Below are 17,071 nucleotides of genomic sequence, written 5' to 3'. Positions count from 1 at the left end.
GTGGGATCAGGCAACACAATTGAGGAAGTATCTTCAGCAAAAACAGATAACATTTTCTAAATTCCTGTCCTTGTGTTTTGCATATAGAAATAAGTAGAGATTATTTTTCCAGGACTCATCAACTATTTCATCTGGATTTAATGGTCTCAAAATCATCAAAGAAGACAAGCAGTAAGATAACCTTGCACTCACGCACAAACACACACACACACACACACACACACACACACACACACACACACACACACACACACACACACACACACACAATTCCACTCCGGTAGACCTATGGGGAGTACATCGCATCATTGCTTGAAAATATTATTAGGAATTTGGAAGCTCCTCTCGCTTGGTATTTTCTATTGTATATTCCTAGCTCTTTGGGCACTCGCCTCGACCCCTCACATTATTTTTATTGGTGCATATCTTTACCCTGTCGCCCTCTAGCCTCACTGACCACAGGTGTGTTTGCCGCAGTGCACTGACAAACGAATTAGGACTCTATCATCTCCTATACCTTAGTTCAGGGGAAAAATCGCAACACATTAAGACGTTAAAGATATAAAGAAAAGTCTTGACGCAGATCGCTGTCTCCGGTGGATGCTAAATAAATATCAAGCTTCAGTTACCATGCTGCCAAGGGTAGATGGTGAGCAGATGCTGTGGTTGGCAACACGATTCTCTATGATGACCGGCACCTGTCTCGTAACACCGATCAGGAGGTAGTGTACCGTCAAGGAGTCCCAGCAGACTGGACAACACGGTGACCTTGCACATGATTACAGCCTCGTCCTAGTAAGTTGTGAAACCATCGTCGGCTCTTGGGAAGAATGTACACAATTTCCCCCCAAAAAGAGCGTTTGAATTTGTTATGGGACACCACTGATGCAAGAGAACCTTATTTGTTGTAGATAGATGAAAAAATTTACTCAGCCCTTCTATCAAAGTTGCAGATGTTTATTTCACGTTAGACTATCATCTTGAAAAATGAGGAAATAAATGAAATTAGCTAAGGACTCCTACCCGCAAATGTTCGTAGACATAAACTCAAGATAAATAGTGATAGTTAACCCAGTCAGAGTTGTGCTGGTTGTAAAGTCTTCCTATTGTAAGCTTCTTGGCTCAGTGGTAGAGCGCTGAACCTGCACCATGTAACAACCACTGTTCAAGTCCCCGTCCATTCTTTTGCTTATTCATTTGTTAGGACATATTCAACTTTATTAAGTAATTAAAAAATACACTTAAGAAAAGTATTCCTGTTGATCTGTATATATCATTTGTGTACTGCGTATGTATCAGCTGTATCGAGACTTGTGTTGACCAGCGGAGACGGAAGCTATGAGCCAGACTTGCAAGGCAACAGGATAAAAAATTGTAGTTTTCGGCCTTTAGAGAGCAGTTCTTTAGACAACGTTTCGGTCGCTCCTGGATCATAACCTCTAACGTTTCCTCTTCGAATTGTGGAATTGTTGCAGCTAATAAATGAATTGTATACTTCAATGAGGATCATAATCAAGGTTGTGAACGCACGCGATTTTTTTTTTGTTATTTCTAGACACACACACAATATACATATATATATATATATAGATATATATATATATATATATATATATATATATATATATATATATATATATATATATATATATATATATATATATGTATATATATCTTTCTTTCAACACACCGGCCGTATCCCACCGAGGCAGGGTGGCCCAAAAAGAAAAGCAAAAGTTTCTCTTTTAAATTTAGTAATTTATACGGGAGAAGGGGTTAGTAGCCCCTTGCTCCCGGCATTTTAGTCGCCTCTTACAACACGCATGGCTTACGGAGGAAGAATTCTGTTCCACTTCCCCATGGAGGTAAGAGGAAATAAACAAGAATAAGAACTAGAAAGAAAATAGAAGAAAACCCAGAGGGGTGTGTATATATATGCTTGAACATGTATGTGTAGTGTGACCTAAGTGTAAGTGCAAGTAGCAAGACGTACCTGAAATCTTGCATGTGTATGAGACAGAAAAAAAAACACCAGCAATCCTACCATCGTGTAAAACAATTACAGGCTTTCGTTTTACACTCACTTGGCAGGACGGTAGTACCTCCCTGGGCGGTTGCTGTCTACCAACCTACTACCTACCTATATATATATATATATATATATATATGTGTGTGTGTGTGTGTGTGTGTGTGTGTGTGTGTGTGTGTGTGTGTGTGTGTGTGTGTGTGTGTGTGTGTGTGTGTGTGTGTGTGTGTGTGTGTGTGTGTGTGTGTGTGTGTGTGTGTGTGTGTGTGTGTGTGTGTGTGTGTGTGTGTAAAGTATGTTGGTTCTCCCTTACCATGAAAACTTGGTTGATATGCCTACTCTTCTTAAGACTTTTAATATTAAAGTTATATTTAAAAATCTTGATATAGTAAAAAAAAACTTTTGATAAAGAATTCCCCCCAAAATGCTGACGGATGTGTCTATAAGATTCCTTGAAAAAATTTGCGATAAAGTTTATTACGGTCAAACTGGTAAAAGTCTCGAACTAAGATTAAAACAACATAAATATAGCATTAGAACTGGACAAGATTCCAATGCTCTATTTATTTATGTGAGAGATTTTAACCATCCAATTGATTTTTAAAAAGTTGAGAAAGTTGTATCAAGCAAGTCCATGGCTGACAAGAATGTAATTGAATCTTGCGTCATAAAAAGTAGTTTTGACAATAATATGAATATTTCCTTTGTTTTATGTAAATTAGATCCATTTATAATTAACAGAATTTGGGAAGAATTTAATAATACATTAGACAAATAATAAATTTTAATTCTTGGGTGGAATAGTTTGTTTGTGGGTTGCATGAAGGACCTGTCTAGTTGGGCCAGCGGGCCTGCTGCGTCTGAGTCGCGCATCAGGTGTTGCTTTATCGTGGGATGTGATGGTGAGGTGTGGTCTAGACCCTTTATATGCCTTCCTTTGATGCATTACATTTATTGTACCTTGATAATGTGAGTAGTCACGAAAGTGCTTGGAATTTCATTATTCTTTCACAATGGTTGTTTTGCATATATATATGAATATATAAATATATATATAAATATATAAATATATATATATATATAAATATAAATATATAAATATATATATATATATATATATCGTGCCGAATATGTAAAACTGGACAATTTGCAAGAACTCATATAAAATTAAGTCCTTTATAAAATTGTCTCTTATACGTTTAAAGATATATTTTTTCTATTAATGTTCATGTAAAAATTCATAATTTTGCGCCAAAAGAAACTTAGAAAACTTACCTAACCTTATTATAACAAGCGCAATTTATTTTAGCCTAACCCAGCTAAATACATTTTAGATTTGTTTACAATAATTTAATACTAAACAAACACAGTGAAATGTATTTTTTTCGTTAGGTTCAGAATGATTTTGGCGAAATTATTGCATACACAAATTTTCGCTTGTCCTATATGGCAAGATGAGCGTTGCTATTTAAGCCAAGATCGCAAGTTCTGCCTATTCGGCACGACATATATATATATATATATATATATATATATATATATATATATATATATATATATATATATATATATATATATATATATACCGAGAGGTGTATGTCTCTCGGTGTATATACGCTGAATTTACATTAATTTTTATTTTATAGTGGTGAACAGGTTGCTTCTAGCCTTAATTAATGACACTCGTGTAGTTAATAGGTTTCAAACCCCATTAACCAACCAAACAATTCTAGCTTCAAGGATACATACACTGAAGTGTGAGTAACTCAGTGTACGTACACTGAGAGTTGAGCTTAATTCTTGTTATAGGGATTCAAATGTTCTTGTGGTTTACCTGGAGACTACCTGGAGGGCATTCCGGGGATCAACCCCCCCGCGGCCCGGTCCATGACCAGGCCTCGCTGTGAATCAGAGCCTGATCAACGAGGCTGTTACTGCTGGCCGCACGTAGTCCAACGTACGAACCACAACTCGGCTGTGGCCTTAACCACGTGTAGTTGATAAGCTTACACTGTGACAAAAAGGAAACTTGTTTTGACGTCTAAGTGTAAGCGGACCAAGACTCTTCAACACTTTCCTTTTGGATATAAGGGATATTACCCACAATCCCCTGGTTGTTTTCAAGTGGGACCTTGATAACTTCAACAAGTCGGTACCTGATTAAGCAGACTGTGGTGCGGACTGCGTCCAGCCTGGTTGATCAGGCCAGCAACCGGGAAAGCCTAGTCTGGGACCGGCCCGCGGGGGCGGTGACCCCCAAGGAAGAGACTACAGTTAACCTACAGGTTAAAGCCATGGCAAGGGGTCCCCCCTGTGGTGCTTAGTCATTAAATGAAACTGGGGATGCTGGCGAAGGGCTCTTCATCCAAGAAACTGGAGCTACGGATGAGCGTTTTCCATACAAATAATAATAATAATAATAATAATAATAATAATAATAATAATAATAATAATAATAATAACAACAACATTAATAATTATTAATAATAATATTATTAATAATAATAATTAATAATAATAATAATAATTAATAATAATATTAATAATAATTAATAATAATAATAATAATAATAATAATAATAATAATAATAATTAATAATAATAACAATAATAATAATTAATAATAATAATAATAATAATAATAATTAATAATAATAATAATAATAATACCCGTAAATCGTTAATTTCTATTTATAAATTATTAGTGTTTTAACTTTTTTTTCTGTTTAACGTTACTGTTTTTTACTGTTTAATGCTAATATTTTTTACCGTTTAACGTCAGTATTTTTTTTACCGTTTAACGTCAGTATTTTTTCTTTACTGTTTAGCGTTAGTATTTATTACTGTTTAACGTTAGTATTTTTTTACTGTTTAACATTAATATTTTTTAGTATTTAACGTCAGTATTTGTTTTAACTGTTTAACGTTAATAATTTTTAAGAAAGTATTTTTTTTTATGAAACAGTTTGTTCGGCAGACAGTTTTTAACATTTATTATTATTTTTAACATCAACTTATTTTTTGTTAAATATTTCAGGTTCTGATGACGGCAAAACGAGAGAAACTCAACTGTTTGTGGTAAAACGTGGAACTGCGACTGTTTGCACCTTTCGCCCTCCCCCTTTCTCCCCCCTCCCCCGTCCACCAAGACTGCGTTTCGCTCCGCGCAGAAACATCAAGTCACAGCTGTCAAGACCGAAACACTGTGTCATCACTCGTTGATGCTAACTTTAGAGAGAAATAATTGTCGTCAATGAGGTGTTAATTATCATCAATGAGGTGTTATCATTAATAGGGTGTTATTCATCAATGGTGTTAATTATCATTAGTGAGGTGTTGATAATCATCAATGGAGTTAGTTACCATCAATGGGGTATTGATTATCATCATTGGTGTTAATTATCATCAATGAGATGATGATTATTACCAGTGGTGTTATCATTAATGGTGTTAATTATCATCAATGGTGTTTATTAACATCACTGGTGCTTATTACCATCAATGGTTTAAGTTATCATCAATAGGTATCAATTATCATCAATGGTATTATCTTTAATGGTGTTAATTACCATCAATAAGGTATTGATTATCATCACTGGTATTAATTATCATCAGTGGGGTGTTGATTATCATCAGTGAGGTGTTAATTATCATCAGTAGTGTTAATTGTCATCAATGGTGTTAATTATCATCAGTGATGTTAATTATCATCAATATGCATTAATTATCATCAATGAGGTGTTAATTTCGTTATCCGCATGTCCCACAGGAAGGAAAGGAGTGTGGCATCAATGATCCACATAGCCTACATCAATGACATCAAAAATGATATCTTCGTGAAACTGCACTAGTTAAATTCTGTGTTGTAATAGTCAAGGTCTGTGTTGCACTGGTCAAGTTCTGTGTTGCACTGGTCAAGTTCTGTGTTGCACTGGTCAAGTTCTGTGTTGCACTGGTCAAGTTCTGTATTGCACTGGTCAAGTTCTGTGTTGCACTGGTCAAGTTCTGTGTTGCACTGGTCAAGTTCTGTGTTGCACTGGTCAAGTTCTGTGTTGCACTGGTCAAGTTCTGTGTTGCACTGGTCAAGTTCTGTGTTGCACTGGTCAAGTTCTGTGTTGCACTGGTCAAGTTCTGTGTTGCAATGGTCAAATTATTTGTCGAACTTACCTTTACCTTTGATATGCCTTTGAAGAGTTTCGAGAGTTTCACTACTCCAGCAAGCACCAGGCAAGCACCAGGCAAGCCTGGTGCTTGCCTGGTCAACCAGGCTGTTGCTGCTGAAGGCCCGCTGCCCCACATATTCATCACAGCCTGGTTGATCTGGCACCTGGTGAAGATATTTGTTCAGTTTCCTCTTGAAGGCTTCTACACTTGTTGCAGCCGCGTTTCTGCACTGGTCAAGTTCAATGTTGCACCAGTCAAGTTCTATGTTGTACTGGTCAAGTTCTATGTTGTACTGGTCAAGTTCTATGTTGTACTGGTCAAGTTCTATGTTGTACTGGTCAAGTTCAATGTTGCACCAGTCAAGTTCTATGTTGTACTGGTCAAGTTCTATGTTGTACTGGTCAAGTTCTATGTTGCACTGGCCTAGTTCTGTGTTGCAATTGTCAAGTTCAATGTTTCACTGATCAGGGTCTGTGTTGAACTGGCTAAGTTCTGTGTTTCACTGGTCAAGTTCTGTTTTGCACTGATCAAGTTCTATGCTTCACTGGTCAAACTCTACGTTGTACTGGACAAGTTTTATGTTGCACTGGTCAAGTTTTATGTCAGACTTTATGTTGCACTGATCAAGTTTTGTTGCACTGGTCAAGACCTGCTACATTCGTCAAGTTTTATGTTGCACTGGTCAGGTTTTGTGTTCCAAATGACACATAAACACTCGACCAGTGAAGCTGGTGTACGTGTGTCTTGCATCTGTGTTCTCCTGTGTCTTGCAGCTGTGCCCTGTACCTCGCATCTGTGCTCTTTGTGCTCCTGTGCCTCGCGTCTCTGTACTCCTGTGCATTCCTGTGTACACTCTGTTTACTTCTGTGTGTTCCTTTACACTCCCACACACTCCTGTGCACTCGTTATATTGAACTTTTTCTTGGTAACTTCCCCATACCCTCTCCAACAACAACATCAACAGCAACAACAACAACAACAACAACAACAACAGCTGCAACAACAACAACAACAACAACAACAACAACAACAACAACAACAACAATAATAATAATAATAATAATAATAATAATAATAATAATAATAATAATAATAATATCGCATGACCAGTCTCGAAAGGCTTTAGGGTGCCTGTGTAAATATTGCTTATACTAGACCCCAAACGTTCTGTAGCAATCACCTTCCCTTACGAGTACTGGTCTCCACCGGCACTGCGCCACCTGCGTAAACATCAGTTCTGATTTCCAAAGGTTCTACCGTTTTGACCCCATCACAAGTGATAGGTGTTTTGTGTTTATAGGTGTGTTTACGACAGCAGCCGATGGTTAACGGGCGAAACGTATATATTAGGTATGTGGTTTGAAACACGTATATGGAGAACAAACGTTTATTTTAACAACGTTTAGCCCAAAAATAGGGGTTTTAGAAGTCTTGATTTACAATTAGAACGAAACGTTTCTCATCGGCGTCGTTTTCAACGACAGTTATGTCTATTGCTCTTCAGTGTAAACATGACTTTTTTTTCTGAAGGATGAGAGAGAGAACGTTATGGCAGAGAAAGGTTTCATCGGGACAACGTTTCGCTCTGTGTAGGCTCTTTCTCACGACTTAATAAAGCTCTGCACAGAGCGGAACGTTGTCCTCTTGAAAGCCTCTGCAGCATGTGGGCAATACGCCAGTTGGCATGAGTGATATCTTGCTCAACAAGAGAAGAGTATCTGTGTTGACCAGAGTTGCAAGTCCCGCCGTCCCAGTGACCCCTTGACCCGAGGTCACAGGCTTCGAGGCGCGAACCTGGAGGTCGCAATCTTCCCTAGCGAGACCTGAGCGATGCCACCGCGGACGAGCGCCCCTGGCACTCTTCGTAGCTCCTCTCAGGCTGGTTTCTGGTGGCATACTAAGGAGAACTAACCCGTTGCTGTATCGCCGCCACTCCGCCGAGATGAAACGCTAACCGCTACAGTAGCGACGTTAGAATCGCTGTATTAATAGCGCTTACCGGTGCGCCATGGACGCTAAATGCTACAGCAAGGATTTTAGATAAGATAAATAATTTTGTTCAGATTTTCAACCCTGGAGGGTTAGCCACTCAGGATAGCCCAAGAAGTCACTGCGTCTTCGAGGACTATCTGTCTTGTTTCTATTGGGATCCTCAGTCTTGTCCCCCAAGATGCGACACACACCAGTCGACTAACACCCAGGTACCTACTTGCTGGCTAAGTGAACAGGGACAACAGGTGTAAGGAAACATGCCCAGTGTTTCCACCCTTGCAGGGAATCGAACTACGGACACTCAGTGTGTGAATTGAGAGCGTTGCCTACCAGGCCATTGCAGCAGAGATAGAGGTTACAGTAGCGGCATAAGGCACTACCACAAGTGAACTTGCAGAATCATTAATGCGGCTCCACGGTTGAAGATTCACTGTGTGACTGCACACACTGTGATAGTGTGGCCGTGCAACACACCTGCTGTGCAACACACCTGCAACAAATGGATCGCATTGCTACAGCAAGGGAACCTCAACAGGTGGATGGAATCGCCTTACAAGCCTCCAAAATCTGATCAGATTTTTTTATGCAAATGGTATGGATGTTAGTGTGACTAACACCCGTGCCATGAGTAGATAAATAGAAGCAGGTGTTTTATAGGCTAAGGGGGTCACCACCTGCGTCAGGAGACGCTTTCACAGCAACATAACAGTGCCGACGCAGGTAATACTACAGTGCCGACGGAAGAAATGCTACAGTGCCGGCAGGAATCACTACAGTGCCGACGCAGGAACCACTACAGTACCGACGCAGGAACCACTACAGTACCGACGCAGGAACCACTACAGTACCGACGCAGGAACCACTACAGTACCGACGCAGGAACCACTACAGTACCGACGCAGGAACCACTACAGTACCGACGCAGGAACCACTACAGTACCGACGCAGGAACTACTAGTCACAGACGGACGCGTCCACAAACATTAAAGATTCAGATCAGCAATATTCTGCCTCCTACTAGAAGACAGTGTTACGTAAAACAGTTACGTAACATTGCTACTGTTACGTAACATTCCTACTGGTACATAACATTAATGCTGTGTTACGTAACATTACTACTGTGTTATATAACATTACTACAGGTACATAAAATTACTATTGCTACATAACATTAATACTGTGTTACGTAACATTACTACTGTTACGTAACAGTACCAGTGTTTTACATAACATTACTACTGTGTTATTTAACATTATCACTGTGTTAACATTACCACTGCTATACAACGTTACCATTGTTACACACTGTTACCAATGTTGCACACTGCTACCACAATATTACACATCACTGTTATTCACCGTTTGCACTGTTGCACACCGATACCACTGTGTCGCACAGTTACCACTGCTTTACATAGTTACCACTGTGTCACACACCGCTACCACTGTTTTAGAGGTAACACATTATCTCTAACAGGTACACTGTTACACAGTTTCACTGTTGTACAACTCCACTGTTGTACAACTCCACTATTGTACAGCTCCACTGTTACACAGTTTCACTGTTGTACAACTCCACTGTTGTACAGCTCCACTGTTGTACAACTCCACTGTTGTACAGCTCCACTGTTGTACAACTCCACTGTTGTACAACTCCACTGTTGTACAGCTTCACTATTGTACAGTTCCACTGTTGTACAGCTCCACTGTTGAGCAGATTCACTGTTGTACAGCTCCACTGTTGAGCAGCTCCACTGTTGTACAGCTCCACTGTTGTACATCTCCACTGTTGTACAGCTCCATTGTTGAGCAGCTCCACTGTTGAGCAGATTCACTGTTGTACAGCTCCACTGTTGTACATCTCCACTGTTGTACAGCTCCATTGTTGTACAGCTCCACTGTTGAGCAGATTCACTGTTGTACAGCTCCACTGTTGAGCAGCTCCACTGTTGTACAGCTCCACTGTAGTACATCTCCACTGTTGTACAGCTCCACTGTTGTACAGCTCCATTGTTGTACAGCTCCACTGTTGTACAGCTCCATTGTTGTACAGCTCCACTGTTGTACAGCTCCATTGTTGTACAGCTCCACTGTAGTACATCTTCACTGTTGTAAAGCTCCACTGTTGTACAGCTCCACTGTTGTACAGCTCCATTGTTGTACAGCTCCACTGTTGTACAGCTCCATTGTTGTACAGCTCCACTGTAGTACATCTTCACTGTTGTAAAGCTCCACTGTTGTACAGCTCCACTGTTGTACAGCTCCATTGTTGTACAGCTCCACTGTAGTACATCTTCACTGTTGTACAGCTCCACTGTTGTACAGCTCCATTGTTGTACAGCTCCACTGTAGTACATCTTCACTGTTGTAAAGCTCCACTGTTGAGCAGCTAAACTGTTGTACAGTTCCACTGTTGAGCAGCTCCACTGTTGTACAGCTTCGCTGTTGAGCAGCTCCACTGTTGAGCAGCTCCATTGTTGTACAGCTTCGCTGTTGAGCAGCTGCACTGTTGTACAGCTTCGCTGTTGAGCAGCTCCACTGTTGTACAGCTCCACTGTTGAGCAGCTGCACTGTTGTACAGCTCCACTGTTGAGCAGCTGCACTGTTGTACAGCTCCACTGTTGTACAGCTCCATTGTTGAGCAGCTGCATTGTTGTACAGCTCCACTGTTGTACAGCTCCACTGTAGTACATCTCCACTGTTGTACAGCTCCACTGTTGAGCAGCTCCACTGTTGCACTGTTCCACAATACATTGTATCAACTGTAGTACAAATACTGAACTATTTGCCAGCTTATGTAAATAAAATTCTCTGCAATGTAAAAAAAAATAACAGTGAAAAAACTACCTCAGTGCTACAGTGAAAAAATTACCTCAGTGCTACAGTGAAAAAACTACCTCAGTGCTACAGTGAAAAAATTACCTCAGTGCTACAGTGAAAAAACTACCTCAGTGCTACAGTGAAAAACTACCTCAGTGCTACAGTGAAAAAACTACCTCAGTGCTACAGTGAAAAACTACCTCAGTGCTACAGTGAAAAAAATACCTCAGTGCTACAGTGAAAAAACTACCTCAGTGCTACAGTGAAAAACTACCTCAGTGCTAAAGTGAAAAAACTACCTCATTGCTAAAGTGAAAAAACTACCTCAGTGCTACAGTGAAAAAAATACCTCAGTGCTACAGTGAAAAAACTACCTCAGTGCTACAGTGAAAAACTACCTCAGTGCTACAGTGAAAAAATTACCTCAGTGTTACAGTGAAAAAATTACCTCAGTGCTACAGTGAAAAAATTACCTCAGTGCTACAGTGAAAAAACTACCTTAGTGCTACAGTGAAAAAACTACCTCAGTGCTAAAATGAAAAAACTACCTCAGTGCTACAGTGAAAAAACTACCTCAGTGCTAAAATGAAAAAACTACCTCAGTGCTACAGTGAAAAAACTACCTCAGTGCTAAAATGAAAAAAACTACCTCAGTGCTACAGTGAAAAAACTACCTCAGTGCTAAAATGAAAAAACTACCTCAGTGCTACAGTGGAAAACTACCTCAGTGCTACAGTGAAAAAAACTTCCTCAGTGCTAAAATGGAAAAACTACCTCAGTGCTATAGTGGAAAAACTACCTCAGTGCTATAGTGGAAAAACTACCTCAGTGCTATAGTGGAAAAACTACCTCAGTGCTATAGTGGAAAAACTACCTCAGTGCTATAGTGGAAAAACTACCTCAGTGCTATAGTGGAAAAACTACCTCAGTGCTATAGTGGAAAAACTACCTCAGTGCTACAGTGATAAAACTACCTCAGTGCTACAATGACATCACCCCAGTGCCACAATAACAACACCCCAGTGCTACAATGACAACACCCTAGTGCTTCAGTGACAACACCCTAGTGCTACAGTGACAACACCCTAGTGCCACAATGACAACACCCCAGTGCTACAATGACAGCCCCACCCCAGTGCTACAATGACAACACCCCAGTGCTACAATGACACCACCCCAGTGCCACAATGACAACACCCCAGTGCTACAATGACAACACCACCCCAGTGCCACAATGACAACACCCCAGTGCTACAATGACAACACCACCCCAGTGCCACAATGACAACACCCCAGTGCTACAATGACAACACCACCCCAGTGCTACAATGACAACACCCCAGTGCTACAATGACAACACCCCAGTGCTACAATGACAACACTACCCCAGTGTTACAATGACAACCCCACCCCAGTGCTACAATGACAACCCCACCCCAGTGCTACAATGACATTACCCCAGTGCCACAATGACAACACCCCAGTGCTACAATGACAACACCACCCCAGTGGTACAATGACAACCCTACCCCAGTGCTACAATGACATCACCCCGGTGCCACAATGACAACACCCCAGTGCTACAATGACATCACCCCAGTGCCACAATGACAACACCCCAGTGTTACAATGACAACACCACCCCAGTGCTGCAATGACATCACCCCAGTGCCACAATGACAACACCCCAGTGCCACAATGACAACACCACAGTGCTACAATGACAACACCCCAGTGCTACAATGACAACACCCCAGTGCTACAATGACAACACCCCAGTGCTACAATGACAACACCCCAGTCCTACAATGACAACACCCCAGTGCTACAATGACAACACCCCAGTCCTACAATGACAACACCCCAGTGCTACAATGACAACACTATCCCAGTGCTACAATGACAACACCCCAGTGCTACAATGACAACACCCCAGTCCTACAATGACAACACCCCAGTCCTACAATGACAACACCCCAGTGCTACAATGACAACACCCCAGTGCTACAATGACAACACCCCAGTCCTACAATGACAACACCCCAGTCCTACAATGGCAACACCCCAGTGCTACAATGACAACACTATCCCAGTGCTACAATGACAACACCACCCCAGTGCTACAATGACAACACTATCCCAGTGCTACAATGACAACACCACCCCAGTGCTACAATGACAACACTACCCCAGTGCTACAATGACAACACTATCCCAGTGCTACAATGACAACACCACCCCAGTGCTACAATAGTCGCAGTACGCTATCTCGGTGCTACAATAGACGAACAACAATACCTTCTCCCCCCCCCACAATACAGAAGCTACGCTACCTTCCTTCTACAATGAAAATAAAGGAGCGCATCGCTACTAGGAGGTAACGTAGCACTGGCCTCACGATAGCTACAACACGCTACCTCGCCGCTGTCACCACGAGAACGCTCTCTGGCTGCTATATTAAGCAAAGAGCAATGGACTTCACGATATAGCTGCTATATGAATGGAACATGCTATAGTTTTTTATGTGGGGGGGGGACACAGTATATTGCTCATTATATCAGGAAACACTATATAGCTGTTATATCATCGAACACACTCTATATCACTGCTATATCAGGTAATACACTATATAACTGCTATATCAGGAAACATATTACACTACTGCTACATCAGGGAACACACTATATCACTGCTATATCAGGTAATACACTATATCACTGCTATTTCAGGTAACACACTATATCACTGCTATATCAGAGAATACACTATAACACTGCTATATCAGGAAACACATTATACTACTGCTACATCAGGGAACACACTGTATCACTGCTATATCAGAAAATACACTATATCACTGCTATATCAGGAAACACGTTATATCACTGCTATATCAGGAACATACTATATCACTTCTATATCAGAGACACTATATCACTGCTATATCAGGGAACACACTATATCACTGTTATATCAGAAAACACACTATATCACTGCTATATCAGGAAACACGTTATATCACTGCTATATCAGAACACATTATATCACTGCAATATCATAGAACACACTATATCACTGCTATACAGAGAACACACTATATCACTTCTATATCAGAGAATACACTATATCACTGCTATATCAGAGAATACACTATATCACTGCTATATCAGATAAAGACACACTGTATAACTGCAGTACCAGGGAACAATCCCAATATCACTGCTATATCAAGGTAATGAACACACAGTATCACTGCTACATCAAGGTACTAACACACAATATCACTGCTATATCAAAGTATGGGTCACACAATATCACTGTTATATCAAGGTACAAACACAATATCACTGCTATATCAAGGTACAGACACACAATATCACTGCTATATCAAAGTAAGGAACACACAATATCACTGTTATATCAAGGTTCAAATACACAATAATACTTCTATATCAAGATACAAACACACAATATCACTGCTATATCTAGGTACAGACACACAATATCACTGCTATATGAAGATACAGACACACAATATCCTGCTATATCACTGTTATATCAAGATACAAACACAATGTCACTGCTATATCAAGGTACAGACACACAATATCCCTGCTGTATCAAGGTACAGACACATATTATCACTGCTATATCAAGGTACGAACACACATCACTCTTATATCAAGGTACAAACACAAAACATCACTGCTATATCAAGGTAACGAACACATCGCTCCTCCGCTACGAGAGTCAACAAATATTGGCTTTACCAAAGGATACATAACACTACGATTACGTCATTACGTCATTGTTATGACAGCGTCATTAGGACGTTAGTAAGACATTCATGGAGACGTTATTTACCCAAAGGGGGTCAGGTTGTATCGTCTTTTACGACGTTGCTTGAGCGCTGTACGATGCGCCTCCGGGTGTGTACATTACTTTAGCGTCAACACAACGTCGCGATGATGTGAATTAAGACATGACTGCGATACTCAGGTATCGCAGATAGACAAACTAGATGTGCACAGGTATCGTCGATAGACTAAAGTACAGAGGTATCCTAGATATACGAAAGCACACAGGTATCATCGATAGACAAAATTGCACAGGTATTGTAGATAGATAAGACAAAGGTACACGGGTATCGTCGATAGACAAGACAAAGGTACACAAGTAAGGAAGACAACACGACGGTACACAAGGGAGACAACACGACGGTACACAGGTAAGGGAGATGAACAAGGCGAATGTACACAGGTAAGGGAGAAGAACAGGGCGACGGTACACAGGTAAGGGGAGATGAACAGGACAACGGTACACAGGTAAGGAAGACAACACGACGGTACACAGGTAAGGGAGATGAACAGGGCAACGGTACACAGGTAAGGAAGACAACACGACGGTACACAGGTAAGGGAGATGAACAGGGCAACGGTACACAGGTAAGGGAGATGAACAGGGCGACGGTACACAGGTAAGGGAGAGGAACAGGGCGACGGTACACAGGTAAGGGAGACAACACGGCGGTACACAGGTAATCGAGATGAACAGGGCAGCGGTACATAGGTAAAGGAAATGAACAGGGCGACGGTACACAGGTAAGGGAGATGAACAGGGCGACGGTGCACAAGGGAGAAAATAAATAAGAAAAATCTGAGTGCATCTTACCTGGCGGTGGTGCAGTCCTTGTAGAGGATGTCAAAGTGCTTGACGGCTAGAAGCTTACACCTGTTGACACCCGGCTGGATGGCTCCTAAGCCTCGTAGTACTCGCACCTGCTCCACATTACACACCAGAGGCTCTATCCCCAGGCGCTTGAGCTTGGTGTATACGGTGTGCAGGCCGCCCACCAGGTTCTTCAGGAAAAGTTCGAAGGCTTGAGGCAAGCACAACATTGACTCGTTGTTTATAATGAAGGCCGCCACCTTCTGCCCTCTGTACTCCACCAACTTGCAGTCGTTGGCTGTTGGGTCTGACGTGTGGATGGGCGGGGGGGAGTTGTAGGCGTGGGAGAAGTATAGGGCGGGAAGGAAGGGCGGCGGGCGGGAAGTGGGTGGCGGGGAAGGGAAGATGGGCGGCGAGTGTACTCCTGGAGGAGAAGGTCCGGGGACGGAGAGGGGCGGCGCTGCCATGAGGGGAGGTGGTGGGCTGCTGGGAGACAGACAGTTGACCATGCTGGTGATGACGGGTGACAGAGGCGGGGGTGAGCGTCCACTGGTTGACCCCCCTGAACGGACACTCCTACAATCGTCCGGTATAGAGGTGTCCTCCATAGCACCCTCCTACGAGCACTCGCACAAACGGCCGCTCCCAACACTGAATTATCTCTCAAAATCCCCCCCGCGAGTGTCTCCGGCTGCCGCGGCGAGAACAATAGCGGTGGGCGCGGCGGGCGGCGTGGGCGGGTGCGGGCGGCCAGGTCCCGGCAGGAGCGGGCGGCGTGAGGGGGACGTGTAAGCGGTGCGAGCGTCGGCGGCGCAGTGGTGCGCGCCGCGGCCAGGCAGTCGTCACAGAGTGTCGCTCACCAATCAGCCGGTGCGCACACCCGCACAGAGACACACACACACGCAATACAAACACAACTTTTAACAAAATGTGTAAACGTAATATGCGGGTGCAAGCCATGTGTGCGTCCGTGTGTGTCCAGGGCGGCTGCGACGCCCCATTGGTCGGCCCTGCCCGCTCCGGAGGTCCCATTGGTCGACGGGCGGGTGGGCGGAGCCGACCAGGCCGCCCCCCGACGTTTCGTTTCCTTGCAGTACTTGTCTAAATGTTTTGCTTTGTGTGCGCGGGGTGCAATCCTGCAGCTGCCTGCCCTGAGCACTGCTGGAGACGCTGCCGGAGTGCTGCCTGCTGCCTCCTGCAGCACACAACACGCAGACGCTGCTCTTACCGCACTAACGCACCAAACTTGGCGCTGCTACGCACTCTTAGAATTCACACACTAACGATAGACTACACTCTATTCGCTCTAGTTTCTTGGACTTCTTAAGAATTATATTTTTAAGACACATACCTCGCATTTACAATTATTATTATTTACTGTTATTACTGCTGTTACAATTA

At 42.3% G+C, this 17,071-nt stretch overlaps 1 protein-coding gene across 5 annotated transcripts in view; it reads right to left on the bottom strand.

Annotated features, from left to right (window-relative positions):
• Positions 1 to 16,599, bottom strand: part of LOC128690018 (dachshund homolog 2) — a 305,827-nt gene extending 289,228 nt beyond the window's left edge. For 3 of the 5 annotated variants that reach the window (XR_008407248.2, XM_053778527.2, XM_053778528.2), the window contains exon 1: positions 15,674 to 16,599. Coding sequence is in view for 4 of the 5 variants with exons in the window: in XM_053778527.2 (XP_053634502.1) it covers positions 15,674 to 16,278 (605 nt within the window). In the remaining variant the exon portion in view is untranslated. The remainder of the gene's footprint in view (positions 1 to 15,673) is intronic. The other 2 variants (XM_070088585.1, XM_053778529.2) reach the window with 1 other exon arrangement.
• Between the last annotated feature and the right edge of the window lie 472 nt (positions 16,600 to 17,071).

This window comes from Cherax quadricarinatus, chromosome 25 (genome assembly GCF_038502225.1).
Source record: "Cherax quadricarinatus isolate ZL_2023a chromosome 25, ASM3850222v1, whole genome shotgun sequence".
Classification (NCBI taxonomy): Eukaryota; Metazoa; Arthropoda; class Malacostraca; order Decapoda; family Parastacidae; genus Cherax; species Cherax quadricarinatus.
This window is presented reverse-complemented; position numbering and strand designations above follow the sequence as displayed.